The 18,348-nt window shown below is 44.9% G+C and overlaps 1 protein-coding gene across 2 annotated transcripts in view; it reads right to left on the bottom strand.

Annotated features, from left to right (window-relative positions):
- Positions 1 to 13,760, bottom strand: part of LOC144143614 (uncharacterized) — a 13,833-nt gene extending 73 nt beyond the window's left edge. Inside the window, exons 1-10 of one of the 2 annotated variants that reach the window (XM_077675452.1) lie at positions 13,603 to 13,760; positions 10,111 to 10,192; positions 8,800 to 8,909; positions 8,201 to 8,233; positions 7,225 to 7,263; positions 5,173 to 5,487; positions 4,884 to 4,934; positions 4,333 to 4,508; positions 3,280 to 3,482; positions 1 to 652 (exon numbers count right to left, since the gene is read on the bottom strand). The exon at positions 1 to 652 is cut by the window's left edge and continues 73 nt beyond it. In XM_077675452.1, the coding sequence (XP_077531578.1) occupies positions 339 to 652; positions 3,280 to 3,482; positions 4,333 to 4,508; positions 4,884 to 4,934; positions 5,173 to 5,487; positions 7,225 to 7,263; positions 8,201 to 8,233; positions 8,800 to 8,909; positions 10,111 to 10,177 (1,308 nt within the window). In that variant the 5' untranslated portion in view covers positions 10,178 to 10,192; positions 13,603 to 13,760 and the 3' untranslated portion in view covers positions 1 to 338. The remainder of the gene's footprint in view (positions 653 to 3,279; positions 3,483 to 4,332; positions 4,509 to 4,883; positions 4,935 to 5,172; positions 5,488 to 7,224; positions 7,264 to 8,200; positions 8,234 to 8,799; positions 8,910 to 10,110; positions 10,193 to 13,602) is intronic. The other variant, XM_077675453.1, reaches the window with a different exon arrangement.
- Between the last annotated feature and the right edge of the window lie 4,588 nt (positions 13,761 to 18,348).

Below are 18,348 nucleotides of genomic sequence, written 5' to 3'. Positions count from 1 at the left end.
TTCATTTTCTTTTCTCACCACAGAGCAAGAAAAATGGCACTTCAAATGTTCCAAACCGCTCAAGCTTGGAAGTGACAATGAATGTAGTAGATTGCAGTTACAACATATTAAAAGCATTAAGAAAGATTCCGGGACATCTGTTCACTAAATAAACTTGACAAAACTAGCTGTTTCGAAATTTATTGAAATGTAAGCTATCTTCACTGCCGCGGTTTATGTACAAATGTAGGGCTACTAAGAGTTCAGTGCATCCGTCCTTCATCAATAAATCGTAACTAGATAACACAATGGTTTATAAGGTGGTTGTAGACCGATTTCTTCCTTCAATCCATGGGCATTCACTGATCCCTGGCACCCTTCCGTGGGTTGAACAGGTCGGTGAGTCTCCTGGAGATTGCGTCCACTGCCCCCACCTGAGCTTTGGACACGGGCCCGAGAGGGTCACCAGGTGTGAGCCTGCTGATCTGTGAGATGGGGCTTATGGGAGACAGCGGGTTCAGAGGCGACCAGGGACTCAGCGGGCTAACGGGAGAAGGACTGAAGATGCCTGGCCCGCCGTTCAGCTTGCTGCGTCTCGCATAAGAGCGGAAAGTGTCCGGGATAGTCAGGAAGATGTCTTTGATGTCGTCCATAACACCCGATCTAGAGCGGCCTTGAATAACCAGAGAAGGGAGAAACGGTAAAAAAGTGTAATACATACTACTGTAAGAACTCGGACTTTGTGGTAGCACCTTTTGAACCAAACTATGTCTGCAGTGTTTCTCACAGCTCTGTTCAATAAAAATTGCTCTTGTGCCCTAACATTAGGTAGATGCAAATAAAATGTTGTTCGAACGAACAGTAATCATTGTTAAGGTAACGAGATACACATAGTAGAAATTATGGCAATACAGCAGCGGTGTTCATGTACCCAAATATCTAAAACCAATAGTTTTATTCATTTATGCAAACTTTCGCGTGACTCGTCGATTGATTTATTCTATAAGGACTAACTTCGGGCCAATAATATTTTTGAAAACTGCCTAAAGCTCCAAGAAGGTGCTTAAGTTCGTCTTCTGGTTTCATATTGACCAACTGCCAGTTGCCCTGAGGGCATACGTATCACATCGAAATGGAACTTATGACGCAAGATCACGTAAAGTACTAGCTTTCCATTCCCTAAGCTATGGTTAAAATTATTTCAGCTCTACTGATTTCTCTAGTTATTGCGACTAGGAATCACTTTACCCTTGCCTAATTTACAGCAATTGCTACTAAAGAGACACCACAAGTGACCACACTGTTAGCACTAAAAATTCAGCGGCGGAACACAGGAAGTGTTACTTAAGCCACAAGCCACAGCAGCAAGCTAGATGTTAGCGAATAGGTCTCTTTATTTGGCCATTTTGAATCACTTAACAGCTGCCAGAGAGGAGTCCAAGCACTTGTCTTGTGATAGAATCCTTTGGAAAAAATACCAAGCTGCTGTCAGTTAACTCTTGCCAATACAAAATGCCAGATCAAGGAGATGATAAGTCCCTCCCCCACATGACGTGGAAAGATTCATAGCTGCGGGCTGGTGTTCATGCGCCGGCCAGATGACAAACAGCACACCACAAATGCTACCATAGTAACCAGCCACGCGTGAATCGGCGAGCGGTGGTACTTGATACTTCTGATGTTGTTAATTACCTACTGCGTTCATTACCTGACGCACGTCGAAAAGTTGACCAAAGCTTTGGTCGCTGTGTGGTTAGGCATACAAATCACGTGATGTTCAGCAGCTGGTGCAACCACCAGGACGTACGCGTACGGTACCAATATTGCATCTGTTGTATTTAAGAGGAACTTAAAAGTAGTGGCTCGCCTAATTGCTACTTCATGAATGAGCATGTTCAAGTTACTCATGCAATCCTCAGTAGATGTTTCTAACATATATTCATAAGTCGAAGGCCACAAAGCATGAACTAGGTTTTTTTTAAGCCAGCAAGTGCCACCAAGCTGTATTGGCAGTTGGGATGAGTGCCTGCCTTGCCTGCCGGAAGCAATGGGTTCAGCTGCCCTCCAGAGGCAACTTTACGGAGTTTTCTTGTGAGTTGAATTACTTTACTTTTACTCTGTTTGAGCGACTGGTCGTCTTCGCTGGGTTGTCGATCCACTAGGCAACAATTGCTTTCGCGATAAAAATTAAGTGGATCCCAGATATGGGCCATATTATCTCAAAATTATTTAAATTACTTTTCTGTCTCACAACATGAAAACCAAGTGAATCAGACCACGCCACTGGAGCATGTTTAGCACGTACAGTAATAAGTCCCGACAGAACTGTACTGACAGCCACCAAAGAATGTCTTATGGCACACAATCAGTGGATGCTTGAGTTATCTACACGCAGTAGATAACTGAACTAAATGTGAACAGGGCGCTATGATGAAGCAGTTTATTACCTTCTCTTTCTCTTGATCTGCACTCAGTCTAGATCTTTGCAGGCTAGTGTGAACGGGCACGGGATTCTTTGACACGTAACTATTTATTTACAGAAGTTAAATGCATAATGTTGCTGCTTTATCATAACCCGTACTTCTAGAGCCTGTGATTTAGTCGTCCATCTGGAGTTCAGCCAAGTGATTATTCTACATTAAAGGCTGTCTACCTGCACCACTTCCGGTAAACAGGTAGCGAGAAAAAGAAGTCGAACATGGCCTTCCCAGCAAACAGGAGCCGCCAGCAGCTGCAGGCCAACGCCACTATTTAGAAAATAAATATTTATGGTTATAAAATCTCTACAAAGCTACGCAGGGACCCAAAGAATCGTGTTTTAAACTAACATGGAACCTGCAGTCGCGAGTTTTTGGTCTTCTAGATCAAGATCTGTAGCAGGATGTAAGCGGTACTCACCATGTCACAATCTTATGGGATTGAATCATGACCCGCGGGCTTGAAAACCATTACGAAATGTTTTAAAGATCCGTGAAAATGATCCTAACGGCCTAGTTTTCTTCTTAAAAAATCACTTCTGTAGTTAAATAAAAAGTAAACAAGCAACACCTTTCAGTTCAGCAAGCTTCTACTAGGCGGGGCTAGCTGTGTTGCAATCAAATTTCACTGCATAAGGGATATACTTCTAAAATAATTAAACAAGGCCGTTATGAACGTTTTTTGGGCACTGAAACTTTTCGTATTTGGTGGACGATGGTGTTTAAGCCCGTGGACCATGAATTATAAATCCCATATGAACGTGATCAGGTGCGGTCCCCTGAAGGCAGGTATTATGTGTTCTTAAAAACCAGAGTCTCCAACCTGAGAGGAAACCGGACTGGTCGGCCGCTCTCTTCGTAGTGAGCGCCGAGGTGACTCGGTTGTGCAGGCGAGCCGCAATGCTTCTCAGAGTGTCCAAGGTGCTGACCAGCGAGAGGGCATTGGGCAAGTCTCTTGAAGACTCGCCCGCAGAGCTCAGGTACTTGTTCAGGTCCGAAAGCGTGCCGGCGTACTCCGGGTCCTCACTGTGAATACAATCAGCCAGGTCAGAATTTCACTAAGGTGCCACCGATACATTCTCCATCGCCCGCGGCGGAAGATGTAGGCACTCGAAAGTAAGACATGTAATTTGATGCCCAGGTCTTCATGCAAGCGACAATTCGGAAAAGCCATTTGATACCTAAGACATCGCTAAGTTACGCTGAGACTGCTTTCAGAGCACCTTCGTTGCCGTGAACCATTCTGGACAGAATAACCCTGATAACACGATTGTCCTTCATGGTCCAATCAAATACAAATCGCTACCGAGAGATCAGGAAAGATTATTGCGTGCCCTGCAGGTCAACACCTTCCCGCATCCCACCAGACTACACCTCTTTGACCGGACACACGTTTCTCCCCTTTGCCGCTTCTGTGGAGGGCCTGGCACTCTGAGACACATACTGGGCGGCGGCGACAAGTCCACTCTAGACCCCCCAAACATCCACCTTTGCCCCGAGCTTTGGGAGAGAGCCTTGGCCAGCTCCGGCCTCAAAGATCAGCTGCGCCTGATCGAAAGGGCTGTCGACGCGGCCCGAGCTCAAGGCATCCTGGAATGAGGACGCCTCTCTCAAGCATTTTCTGGATTAATTAAAGTTTACTCTCTCCCTCTCTCTGTAATAATCCCGGGAACCTTTAATAAACGCCAATTGTTTTAAATCTGCACGAATGTGACTTGTGCCATGATTGTGCGGATGTATGGTTGGCTTTCTTTAGACCCGCCGAACCATTGGCGTTTTAAGAGCAGTCCTGTTTTTCCAATGTTTACAGACCGGCACGCAAACAGCGCAGAAGCTTGACTAGAAACAGAAAAAAGGGATAGTGCTTTTGACTCACGTCTCCTTCTGGACCTCCTCGACCGTATCGCGTGCGGACGAGAACCTGCTGGGTAAGCTGTGGACCATGCGGAAGAACCCACGAGCCCTCCCTGGGTATTCCTGGAGGACGCCCTTGATGTCGCCGTGAAGGATGCGCTGCATGTCGCTCATGACGCGCTTAAAGTCGAAAATAACCTGCGAAATGCACCAGGCAGGAGGAGCGATTGAGATCTCCCGCGCGGCAATGACGCGAGAATTTTGAAAGTGGTCTAACTGAGGAGAGAAGCGCGTGTAAGATCTGTTGAACTACGGGCGGAAGCCCGAGGAACTAAAGTTTCGCTTCTTTCGAAAGCTGATCATTATTAGTGCGTGCTTGTACAAAACCTATTTCTTTTCTTTCGCATAAACATTTGAAACCATGAACAATTCCCGAACTTTTCTTGCATTACCTGGTGGCAAGTAGCCGTTAAGTTACCAATTTCAATGCATGCTGTCAGATTACATTTCCGGGCTCCCGATTCTTCACTGCGGAGAAAAAAAAACTTTCACGGAAAGAAATTCGAAACTTACAAGGTCTTGATTACCGTAGTAAGGTAGGTGGAATGACGTAATGAAGACGTTCTGCAATATTGAGTGACATAGGTACAGTGCCGTTTAAATGAATCCTCAGATAATCAGAAGATTGAGGGAACAGAACTGCACTATTTGAAAACACACATGTAGAGAATATACAATAATTAGTTAACTGTTTTACGGTTGTATTTGGCAGAATGACCAACCGACTCGTCGTAATGACTCTACAAAATGCTTTAAGGATACCGGATGGGATTAGAAATAAAAAGACTTAGACCGTACTCACCTGAAGAACCTTGACGACGTCACCAAGAATGGTGGGATTCTTGTCGATTGGCTTAGTTTTGGTAAATGCGTCCGTGATGCTCGTCAAGTCTGGAATTTTTGGCGCCTCCGGAAAAAAGGGTTTCTCCTCTTTCGGCGGAGCTGGTGCTTTCTCCTTTGGGGGTTCGGGTTCCTCCTTCTTCTCCTCTTTCGCTGGTGGCTTCGGGGGTGGAGGAATATCGTCCTCCTCAGGTTGCTCTTCTTCTGAAGAGTCTTCTGGCTCAGGCGTTGTCGGCTTCAACTCGGTCTGAAGCCTGCCTAACTCTTTTCTGGCACACTGCAAGAAGAAGCAAGGTAACGACAAACGTTAAACCTAGTTCCACTCACTGTAGCATCTGCTGAAACAGCAGAGTCGTAGTTCTCTTGTGTGGGCTCGAACGTCGACGTGCGCGCGCGCGAGAACTCCGCGCAAATTCCATGGTTCACGTGAAAGAATTGACAGCTAAACGTCAATAGTGGGAGGCTGCCTCCCTTTTCTCTTGCTTGACGGGAGGGAGAGGAACCTGCCCCTGCGAGACCTCTGCGCCCTCTATCGGTGTGTTTGGGATCCTGCTCCCACCCTGCGGGACGCAAGACCTTCAGCAGACGGACGAAAACACTGAACCTACAACAGCTCCGCTGGTAAAACTGAACATTGTCCGGCTAGTACTTGGCTTCACCGGGTTCAGAAGCTGTATTCGTAATCAGAAATAAATAGCAAAGGGAATACGATCTTCTGGACCGTAAATGAGTTAATTACTCAGTGCCAGTTTTTCGAGTCGTCATATTGGGCTCGCCAATGAACTAGAAAACTACATTAGTCCTGGGTGTGGCAACGTCGCACTGGGAAATGTTTTCGCATCAGGAAGTAGAGCGCCTGATAGGGACCTTCTTCCACTCTATTTTAAGCGCGAATCTGTTGTTGCTGGCCGTAATGTGTGGGGTGTGCCGCGTGGCAAGAAATATTGGTCATAGTTACTCCCCCCATTTACTGCGCACGTGAGCACGCGCTTTACGAGCAGTGCCCGGCCTCGTCCAGGTTTGCGCGTGGTGCTCGCGAGAGAGAGAGAATCACTTTATTGAGCGTTCTGTTTTGTCCAAGGGTCTGTAGTGGCCCCCAGCTTGAGCCGAGTGGCGACTTCGGTAGGTCTGTTGACCACAGCGGTTTGCACCTCTTGGTCTGAGCTCCCCAGCACCTTCTCCCACTGCTATTCACAAGTAATTGAAGGAAACGGGTCTTTAGGACATCGCCACAGGATGTGAGGAAGGGTGGCGAGGGCACCGCATGCAGGGCATTCCCAGGAAAACAGTTCACGTGCATTCGCGCCTCAAGGGAAGAGCACAAGACAGCTCAAGCTACAGACGCCCAGTTCGCGAAGCTGGTTGCCGCCGGTTCGAGCGCGTGCGGACGCGTTACACTTTGCGAGAAATTTGAAAGCCTGCGGACCTAACAATCCGGGCCCGCCAGTCATGCATGATGAAGATGACGATGTAGATGAAAATGACGATGGCTGCTAATGCAACTGTGAAAATGGATGACGGAACATGTAAATAAACAATTTCTAGCCTAATGCAATGCGTGGTGGTGGGTCCTTCACTGCTTACAAAGAAAAAAACCCTCCAGCTTCGCTATGGTCCAAGCCTTGCGCTTTTAAGTGAAAGCTCCGCCGATTTTTTTAGTAACGGCGCGGTCGGTTCGTTTTTCGTTCCCGAGTGTTCACAGGAAGTGCAGTTGATAAGAGTAATTGCAAAATAATGGGCTTCTCCAGGAATGCAAGAGACGCCCCACTACGTAGGTATTCCACCACTGATAACCTGCACAGAACCCTAGACGTATGGGGACTGGGATACATGAAAACGATAGATTAAAGATAATATTGCATGTTTTGCAATCGCCACGACGCGTGCAAGCACCGGTTATCTCAGCATTACATATTCTTTCGCGCGATCGTTTCCTCGTGTAGACCGCCCTTTTTTTAAGTGGTCAGTCGTCATACGCCCTAACCATTGTTACAGGACCAGACTTGTTGCTTACCAGAGTGAAAGCCTCAGCTGGGACGACCAAGCCATTTTCCTGCGATAATGAGAAAATAAACACCAACTTTAGAAAAAAGAACAGATAATGTAAGGCTTTAACGGGACGTCAACACAATTTTATTTTCCGGCCCTCGTGAAGTTTGGGCGTGTGGTCCAGGTAGCACTTTGCGATCGAATAGCGTGGAACTGGGCGGTTCAAAAGGCACTATGTACCTGATGATTTGTGAAATATCTAGGCTCAACCTTATGTCCTGGAACTTCATCCGTTTTTGAAATTGATCATTCCCCTCTCGGGTGACGGATGCAGTAAAAAATGTTAAGTAATGTAAGGTATCCCTTCATAAAAGTATTGAATTTCATTAACAGTCGCGTGAATATGTGTATACCCTCTAAAATACGGGTAAAACACTACTTTCCTCACGTAAATGTAAGATTTGCTTTTATTCCATCCTCATAAGTTAAAAGTGAAGTACAGTAGACTCTCGATAACCGGAACTTCAAGAGACCGGAAAAATTAGTTCCGTTTAACAGGAGTTCCGTTTACTGAGATAGATGTATAAAAGTGCTCATTTGTGTGCGTACGCACTCTTCATGCCATTTCATCGAACTCTAATCACTAGGAGGTGAATGTAGTTGATAGCTTTTTAGAAAGCCAACGAGGTCCAAAAAACATGGAGGAAGAAGAAAAAAACGAAACAGCCGGAACCGTAAAAAGCTGATTCTCATCCTGATGGGTTTCACAATAAGTTGCATTTCTAGTTCCGTTTATACGGTGACGCCGAAATTTTAGTTCCGATTACCGGGAGTTTCTTTACGTTATCTGAATACAAAACCAACCAACTTACAGGCTACTGTTCCGTTTAGGCCACAATTCCGTTTAAGCGATTTCCGTTTATCGAGATTCTACTGTATTGTTGGGGAAAATATAGCAAGCTTGTAATATTACTCTTTGCTATACAGATATATATACTTACAGTTTCTGTGACGCCATCTTGGGTTTTCAAACACTACGAAAAAAGAAACAAAGAATGTGTAACTAAATTAAAAACTACTTTTTTGTGCGTACAATGCCGTATACTAAGCAAGCAGGCTGGAAGATTTATAACCGGAAAAGTTTGCAGAGAATGTCCCTCCTACCGACTGCAGTGACGATTTAATTCTTGTAAAGGTAAAAGAAACTACAAATGAGCAATACAACGTGTCTTTCGTAAAGCGCAAACTCAAAAAAATTCAGGCAATTTGTTTGAATCTCAAACGCAGTTACGTCTTTCCCTGTGTCATTTACTCCACAATGAACAACTGAGAAAGATTCTTTGCTGTCGCTAGCACGTGATTCCGCGTGCGTTAAAACATCATGCCATTGCCATATAGTTTCGCCAAGGTGTAAGAGAATTCAAGACGGTGTATTGGTAAATTGGGTTTTGTGGATTTTGTGGTACTCAATGCATTTTATAGGGTGAATATCACACAAAATTGTTTTTTTCTGCAAGTGAGCAGTGCTTTCAAAGGGATACTGATGAATAAATCTTTGTGTAGGTTGGCAGGCTGCCCCATGGCTGTACGGAAAGCTCACCTCCGGTATAGCTGACTGCCCAGGAACGTCCGTCTTTACCAGCTCCTCACTGTCGGGTATTTTGATGCTAATGGGGATGTTGTCCGGACCCAAAGATCCTGCTGGTGCCGCTGCGATTGTTAGGAGAAAGAAAGTCACCTTTTATTATTTGTTATTCGGTATTTTCCCAACAACATTTCGTAGCATGAACGAAAGCTCATGTGTTGACATGACTTTATCGAGACAGAAAAACGTCTGAAAAAATTAGGAATGATTAAACTGTCAACTGTGTTCCGCTTGTGCTTTTGGCGGCGGAAAATGGCGGACAGAAATGGGTAGAAAAAAAGGGCATACAACGGCTTCTGTTAATTGATAACGAAAATTGCTACAAGCCGTGATACAAGCAAAAAAAATGGCAGCATCTCCACTCCGTGGATTATGGCAAGGGTGCGGAGTACGAGGACTCGAAATGACGTCCAAGTTGTGACCGAGTGACATCCGATTTGCGCCCCAACCGCCAATCGATTTGAGCTGTGAAATGCACCTTGACTATTCCCTAAAGTGAAATTGCAACTCACGGCTCAAATCGAATGTCGCTTGATTTTCGCTTGATGGTGGTGTGCGCACGGATGGACGCGGACGGACATTGGGAGGTCCTAAGGTACTCCGCACCGTTACAGGCGAGGGAGTAAGCTGTTTGTCTCTCGGGTACTAACTCACGGTCGTATTCCAAAGGGTAAGACGACTGACACTATGTCTAGTCTACCAGACACAGGCTCGAATTCTCCCGATGCCTGTGCGATTTTTTTTCGATTGTAAATGCTATGCGCACGGACGCAGACGGACATTGTGCGGTCCCAAGGTACTGCGCTCCTAATACAGCACCGTGAACCAAGCCTGCGAGAATATAAATAACGTGGCACCAGATGAACTGTCAATGATTTCATGGACATGAGAGCTCCTGGCGCCGGGAATTAAAACTGATGTACGCTTGTGCCCTCAGATGGTGTCTTTGAGTGGGAGGCTGGGAGTCATTAGATAGAGGAGGCCGAAATGTTCCAAAAACGTAATGCAACCAGTCATCTCGACAAACGCTCTGCTGTTACTGTAAAGTTAAACGACCACGCTATTCAGTTCGTGAAGCCAACCCCTTTTAGCTTCCCTGAATAGCCGCATTGAACTATTTTTTTACTGTTCTGAGTTTTTTTCGTTGGTACAGGCTAGCGCATGTGGGAAATTAAGGAAATGGTTTGAAGAATATGGCAATCGATTTAATATGGCTGCAAACAAATGTATCGCTTATTTTAATATGGTGTTTAAGTGTGGACTTACCTCTTATTATAGGCGCCGTTGCAGCAACCACCAGAAGAAACAAAAGCCCTATTCCCTTCTTTTCCATGACTGAATTGTTGACCTGCAAATAGTAATGGTGTCGAGATATCCCGTAAAATTGGCAAAACAGAAGTGCACTTCCTTTTCCGACTAACGTCGCATGTTTTCTGCGAAGGAACATTCCGACGCTTGTTGCATTACCTGACAAGGCAAAATACACCACAGGTGAGAGGCGGAAAGTATGTAAGAAATCTCTTTAAAAATTTTTAAAAATTTGTTTAATCGGTAACATGATTCATTTAGGTCGTCCGAAAATGATAGAGGATGGATTCCAGGTTACCTGAAAGTTTGTTTGTGCGCCAATAGTGAACATCAAACGAAATTGTTGCTCCAATTGGCAGTACTTATTTTAAATATTTCATAAACTTCGGAGACTCTGTCGCTTCCAAGGTCATGGCCTTGTAGCCACACCTTATTGGCACTTGATTTATAGTCACTTGTGCGAAACCAAGTTAGTCGTTTTATTTACTATTCCTGCCATTTGAGGTGCTTCAACGGCACACTTAATGCTACTGCTTGTTTCGATAAACCGGGTAGCCAACCGGCGCACGACTTAGCCATTTCGGCGTACCGTGGTCTTCCATTTCCATTTAGTAACGTTACCCGAGCACAAGAAGCATAAACGTTGCATTATTCTAAAATGCGCATCTCCAGATTTATAGAGGACAAACCTTGTCGTATAATGAATTATTGTATGAAACACAGAAACCTTAAGCGCTATGCCTCTGAACGTTTGCGAATCTGCTTCTTCCCGTGTGTTTCAGACCAACGTTGGTACCACCTCATCAATTTCATCGTAATGCCCACGAGAGTTCAACAATACGGAGACATTTATTCCTTCTCGGACGTTGAACGTTGGCACCGCATCGGGTTTTCTTATCGCTTTTCGGTTTGTAAACGCTATAACCACAGTTATCAACAAGTCCAAGAAGGTGGGGCGAGCACAGGAATCGAACAGCCGAGTACCAGGGCATTTTCGCACGAGAAATCCAGCGGAGAAAACGCACAACATAAGGAAAGAAGTAGACACGTAACGATAGGTTCAAACTCAGTAGAATTTTGTAGTTGAAGTTGAGTGTTTCCGCCGGGTAGTTGTTACGCTTTACGGGCGTTTTTCGCTGCTTACTTTGTGTAAACTAGTGCAATACTTTTACTAATGAATCTAGAGCCCAAAGGAAGATGTTGCGTAAATCAGAATTTGCTGCTTGCCGCTGAAGACATACCACCAAAACAGTTCTGCGGAAGTTTCGGAGTCACTGAAAAATTGTTTTACCCACACCTAGACGTTTCTGAAGGGAAATTTAGGCTGCAAATAATAATTTGCTACTCCTATTTTTTTTTAAGTTAGAGATTTGTCGGACCTTTCTATTATAGTTTGGCATGCAATTTGTCGTAGTACACACTTGCAACATTAACACCTGTAGTGTGCCTTATTGATCATCACCATCAGCCTATCTACGCCCACTGCAGGGCAAAGGCCTCTCCCATGGATCTGCAATTATCCCGGTCCTGTGCTAACTGCCACCAAATTATCTCGGCAAACTTCTTGATCTCATGTGCCCATCTAACTTCCAGCCACCCCCTGCCACGCTTGCCTTCTCTAGGGATACACTCTGTTGCCCTTAATGACCAACGGTTATCCTGCCTTGCATTAAATGCCCTGCCCACGCCCATTTCTTTAAGGATTCAAGGATTTTATTAAACATTTTTCTTTGGTACATACATATACACGTCTTAATTTCTACTAATATGTCCTGAACACGCGTTTGCTCCCTTACCCACTCCGCTCTCTTCTTGTCCCTTAATGTTACACCTACCATCTTCCATTCCGTTGCTCGCTGAGTCACGCTCAATTAAAGATGAACCCTTTTAGTGAGCCTTTAGGTTTCTGCCCCATAGGTGAGTACCGGTAAGATGCAGCTGTCATACACTTTCTTCATCTGGGAAAATTGTACCTTACTAATAAGAACTAAATTTGTCTCAATCGTATCATCGGCGCACATGTTATCAGTTTAGGCGCCGCTTTGTTGCCCGAAGCCGATAAAGAGAAGCTCTTCTGGTAGGGTGACCCCGCCGTAGGAATACGTTTATCACCACGCACGGCAAACAAGGAAACATGCATTGCCAAGAATAGCATGAGCAGTTACACGCGATTAGTTTCTTAGTTTCACCGTTATGGGTGATTTTCGTGGAAGAAACTTCTGTGCTGGGATCAATAACATTACTGTAGATTGCACGCGGGAGCCCCCCTCCCCTCCCCCCCCCACCACGTTCGCTGCGCTTTCTCTTTTTTACTGCGTGTGTTTCCGTCAAGGAAAAGTCGCATGTACGCACAACACCGCCATTTTTCTGCCAACAGATCCGTCCACTTAAAAGGTCAATATTATAATTTCTAAATGCATGACTAGATGCTTAATATCCTGTGCTAGTGTACGGTTCAGCGCTAGGGCGAAGCCAAATGTGCAAAAAGCAAGTATTAGAACATACAAATTAATTTGGGGCAACCAACTTCTGCATCAGTAAGCGTCTTATCCACATGCGTAAGTAAATTTAACTACGTTGCTAAGCGCAAGTGTCTTCTTTTCTCTACGCTGTCACTGTAAAGTTACTGGTGTTCTAGAATCGAGTAGCGGAACAGTCGTAAGCCCACTTGTCCGGAGCATGACTTGCAGTTTATTTGACCTAGGGTGGAGGTAGCGAAAGCCCGCAAGAAAATATCCAGGGTGTGTATCGGCTTGCTTAGCTCTTGTAGTGCTGCCCCAAATATTCCGAGGAAAACTTTGTGAGGCCGCTGACTGCATAATATAGCAAAGGCTGTTACATTTGCAGCAGTCTATACATCTGAACGTTCCTGGCTGTAGAGGCGGGGTGTTAAAGGTGTTTAAAAATAATAAAGGCAAAGTTGTAGGTCGCGGTGGAGGAGGCGGGTTGCATGAAAGGACTAGAACAAAGAAAACAAAAAGGGCATAATGTTGTGTTACTGTGAAATGTAAAAATGACCTTTAGTCAAGGGACATGTTCAGGCTCAACCCGATGGCGCTAAAACATCAAGGAAGGGGTCTCCAAGACGCCAGAAAGCCGATTTTTTTCGCACTTTGCGTCATCGGTGATATGAAAGGTAGCCCGAAATTGGATGCCTCAGCTCATTGGTGCAAGCAATCTGCCTCCAAGCAAACGACGCACAAGATGCGTCCCGTTACTTACACTATTGAAAAATACACAATTCAGTTAGAATCAACTTTCATTTGAAGCACGATACAGCTTATATAACCCATCGTCTCACACTCCAGATACAGGTTACGTAATTTGCAGATTCCGCGCACTCATTCACGGTGTTGTACCGCTGAGAGACGGGATAAAGGTTAGAACGTCCGGGTAATTTATCGCGTTAATCACTGAACGCAGCATGAGAGGCGATAGTAATGTACTAACCTGAATCTCCGACGCTGACACAAACTCAAACGGCCCGGTATTCCGCCGCGAACTGTTTGCTTCCCTCGCAGGCAGGTTGCACGAACTTCCAAGCCACTTAAGAGACTGTCCACCGTCCCGATGACGTCAGCGACAGCAGCGCCCCGGTAGCTCGTGGCCAGTCGCTCAAGGATTAGCGCGAAAAACTTTCCCCCATCTCGATGCCAACAGGCAGAGGTGCGAGCGGGCGGAGAACCCCCCGAGCCATCAAGACGAGCCAACTTCGAGTTGAACCAAGCTACAAACACAACACACGTGCATAAACCGCCACCTTCTCTTTTTCCGTCTTCGCCGCCGGAGCGTACAGCTTGCCAAGGTCGCAGACGGGAAAGCAGATAAAGCGGCGGCGCTTTTCTTACTACAAACAGCGTAACGCGGCTTGTCCTATGTGTTTTCACGTTAGCTCCATGTGTGGTAATATGGAATGGCGTACAGTACGTGGAGTGACGTATACTTCTGAGTCATAGCACGGGAGGGCAGTTCTTGGACACTGCTGCATCATGAGGGAAATGGTTTGCCGGGGACGCTCCTTTGGGAGCCGTAGGTTCTTTCATTAATTCAAAATGAAACGCAAAACGCACAGCACAGCTGGAAAGCACTGTGTGCTCACTATTCAAGACTGCTTGGCAGAAGAAGCTCTAAGAAGCTACGAAATAAATGCTTGAACGACGAGCAGGTCCTGCATGATGATCACGACAGCAAGGTGCCCAGTTTCTTGCACGCGTAAATACCTGGTAGTCCCGTCATTATATGTGTCGCGCGGGTACAGGGTGCGTTCTTTGTTCCCCCTTAGTTTTTTCTTTTATCCTCTCTGTTGCGTCTTAATTGGTCTGAGTCAGAGGTGGTGTCTCCGAAGAAAATAAGCAACCTTTTCGCCGGATGTTATTCCGATCAGGTTTAACAAACTCGAGGCTGAAGCGAGAGGAAGCCTTAATTGAGCACCAACATGTTCATCTGAATGACGCTGCTTTGAAACTACGATATTTTTAAAGGAGCCATGAAGAGAAATACAACTTCGTTTAATTTGAAAGAACTAGGATTCAGTATCTCACTCAGCTCCATTACAGTCACAAAAGATTTTCCTAACGAAAAAAAGCAAGAAGTACTTAAAAACTTTCAAATTTTGCGCCACAGTGACGTGTTATGAGCAAGAATGACGTCACACCAGCCAACAATAAAACATAATTTTCAGTGCGTTAACTGCACGTTAGCATTCAAGTGATGCGGTCAAATAGAAATAGAGGCCCCATTACAGACGTCCAGTCATGTGTCGTCGCGACAGGTCAGTTAGGCGGCCGCCAATCGCACAAACAAAGTTCCGTGGCGTCATAGAAAAGTTGCGGGAAATTGGCTAGGGGGTCGCGACTGCTTCACACGTTTTCTTTAATATCTCCGTTATTTGTTCGAAGATTGCGATGATATTGGTATCATTGTTATCGTGACTACGCAGTCTTTCTAATAAACCCAACTTTTATTTTGTCTTCATGGCTCCTTTAAGAAACAATAAAACAATGCCGCCCAAGTAACGCTCCCCTAACCTTTTCAGATCATGATTAAAGGTGGACGGTATTAGTTCGGTATGGGAATAAACATTGAATTATTGCGGCCCACGAAAACATTTGGGACTGTTTGTTGTTGTGGTTATATATCATGGATATTTATAGTCCAGGAAGCATTGAAAATTATTGAATAGCAGGGACTTCTGAGGTTTTAATCCAGAAATTACTAAGAGAGAGACACAGAGAGAACACATACTTTATTCTCATCACTTTTAAAAATGAATGCCCCGTTCGGGAGTGTCCGGTGTATCCGACCCATCAGATGCCGGTCAGGAACCTGTGGTCCCTTGCGGCGTCCTGTGCCAGTCGGATGACAGCAGCGTGTATTCCTAAAAGAGAACTGAGCAATGCGGTCTCTCACTGCTTATTACATTTTATAGGTATGCCTTGTTCAAAGTCAAAAGAGTCAAAACTGCTCAATACACTGGTCTCGCGAAATAAACTCTCTTACGATAATCGAACACAAATTTAGTGGAAATAAAACTTGTTGCAGTGTTGTGATCCCCTTTCTATGTTTTCGTACGTTTTTGGCAGTATGGTCTTTTAAAGGTTGACGGTATTTCTTACTCCAGTCACTTAGAGTGGTTTAAATGACATTAACAGCCTGTTTATTATTACGACATAGGCATACTTAAACCCCATTGTTCCCGTGTTATGGTCGATCTCGCAGAATGCCTTTCCAGCGAAGAAGCATGCTTACCAGTCTAGGGAAATTCCAACAAATCAAAAAAGAAGAGGACCACCAAGGGCACTTTTGTGAAAGAGCACCATACAGGACTCGAGCAACCATACCGATTTATTTGCGTTTGACCTTTGCCAAGGTTACAAATAACAGCTACACTACTATACGTAAAAATGCAGAATTAGTGGTTTGTGAATACAAAAAACCACAACAAGAAATACACCTAATTCAGGTTCCCGATAAAGAAAAGAGTTAGATGAAAGGCAAAATTGTCAAACAGGCGTCAGCCTGCTTCGTTGTCTTGCAGGTGTGAAATGGGAAAGGGAGCAAAAACGGGAAAACAGAAAAAAAACGGATGGTTAATTCTTCGTCAATGATGCTTCTTAATTTAATGGCAGTGCTTGAATATTCGGTTTGGTTGTGTGTAATCGCTGGTAGTGAGGTTTTGGGCCTTCCAATTTTTTATTCAGTAAAACCCACAACGTGAATGGCAGAAAGCTAGCTTGTAATTGTACTAGTAAGCAATAATTTGCGCCCGCAAGAAGCCGAACGGATTATTCGTTGAGTAATTAACAGGGTTGCAAACTTCAGGTGAATAAAAGGTGAATAATTTTAATGAAATCAACATTTTAAGTAGTCCCGTTTTCTGTTTTATCCATTCAAATTTGTGCATCAGATCTCAAGCGGCAGTCAAGGTTGACATAAGCTTCAAAATATTTTAGACTCTATACTGAATGAAATGTACACAGATACCCTTATGGGCGTTTTTCTCACAGACGTGTTATGCACCGCTCTCGCCTGTACATTCAATGCTGACCTTCTTTACATCTCTATGATAAGAACAGGAAACACCGGGACATCCTTCATCCATCCGCGGGAAATGTTGCGCAACAACTGATTTCAGGAGCACGGAAAAACTGCGCCTAGCTGTAACCGGTCTTACCGCAACGACAGCTGTCCTCTGTCTGATTGCACTGGAGGAGAGGGCTCTGACGTACAAGCCACGTGAATAAATGACATTCCCGCAAGCTCCGGTGCCTCAGAGTTGCTGTGGCAAGCGACTAAACTCGGTTGCATAGCGCCAACAGGTCCCATTCAGCGCCAGATAGATGCTGCACAGTTCGGTTGCAGAACTCGTGTCGACATGCAGCCCCGTCGTGCAGCATGATCAGTATCTGATATTTTGCTCGGATAGCCGGGCCTGTGTGTATTAGCAAGCATGTGTGTATTACCTCTATGGTGTCATGAAATGGAAACACTGCGCTACGTTGCTGTACGGTTCGCAATGTTGTCGGTGGGATATAAGATTCTATAGACAGGTGCGTAGCTGCTTGAGGATGCGGGTACTTTGCATGCCGACAGGAAAAAAAAAAACGTTGTGCTGAAGTTTTTTCATTAGCTTTGGGGAGCGAAGTATTCGAAAAAAAATATTGAAAACCAGTTTTGGAAAACAAAAGTGTCGCAGAATCTCATTTTACTCCCCAGGCAGAAAGAAGCCTAATATTATTTGGTCCTGTATTATGCTGACAGTGACCGCCACACACTGAGAACTTTCTGACCTAACTAGTATAAAATATTATCCGGTGTGACCGTTGGCTAAGGAGCCTTAATCCTAACAAATCCAAATTAGTTTCCTTCAGCTGCCGCAAAAGTACGCTCGGATTTCCCTATGAAATCGCGAACATACCAGTCGAAGCAACCCTGTTTTGGTGTAACATTAGCCCCTGATCATGGTGCAACATTAACCTTGATGTAAAATTAACCCCAGATCTTTTCTGGCGCCCTGATATCATTTCAGCAGCTAACGGATCATTAGGAATCTTAAAATGTCACCTACGACATTCACCCTACCAGGTGAGACTTTTCACCAATTCAGTCCGAACTTGAATACCAATCAACCATCTGGAACCCTCACCAAGTTCATTTGACCAACGCCATCGACGCAGTTCAAAATTAAACCACTCGCTTCATTCATTCATTCTTATTCTAACGATATCACCGTGTCATCCCTTAAAAATGAATCCGGTCAGCCAAATCTATCTTCTCGCCGCAGAATCACCACCGTGTCACTCTACCGCAAGTTTTATCACTGGTAACTGAGCCATCCACCTCACATCACTCCCGCCGCACGGATTTCCCCCCGTACAGCCCCTCCACTTCAAGTCTGCCGACCTCGATCTGGCACCGCAACATTTTCTGCATCGTTTTTTTCCCGAGCTGCGTATGAGGGGAATGGCCTTCCTCAGAGCATCTTTTCGATTACCATTTCATCACATGTTATTAGTACTGTGTCTATATATCTGCAATGTTAACCCATGGTTTTTGTAACCACGTTTGTACGAAAACACACTCGTTATGTAGCAACCCCCTGTGGAGTACAAATTGAAGTGAAGTATATGTGACGTGGTGACAAAACAGAAGGATGATTATCTTGACCTCAAACATAACACCCCTCTGCTAATATAT

Source organism: Haemaphysalis longicornis, unplaced genomic scaffold (genome assembly GCF_048455015.1).
Source record: "Haemaphysalis longicornis isolate Haplotype H1 unplaced genomic scaffold, Haemaphysalis longicornis Haplotype H1 scaffold_6, whole genome shotgun sequence".
Lineage (NCBI taxonomy): Eukaryota > Metazoa > Arthropoda > Arachnida > Ixodida > Ixodidae > Haemaphysalis > Haemaphysalis longicornis.
This window is presented reverse-complemented; position numbering and strand designations above follow the sequence as displayed.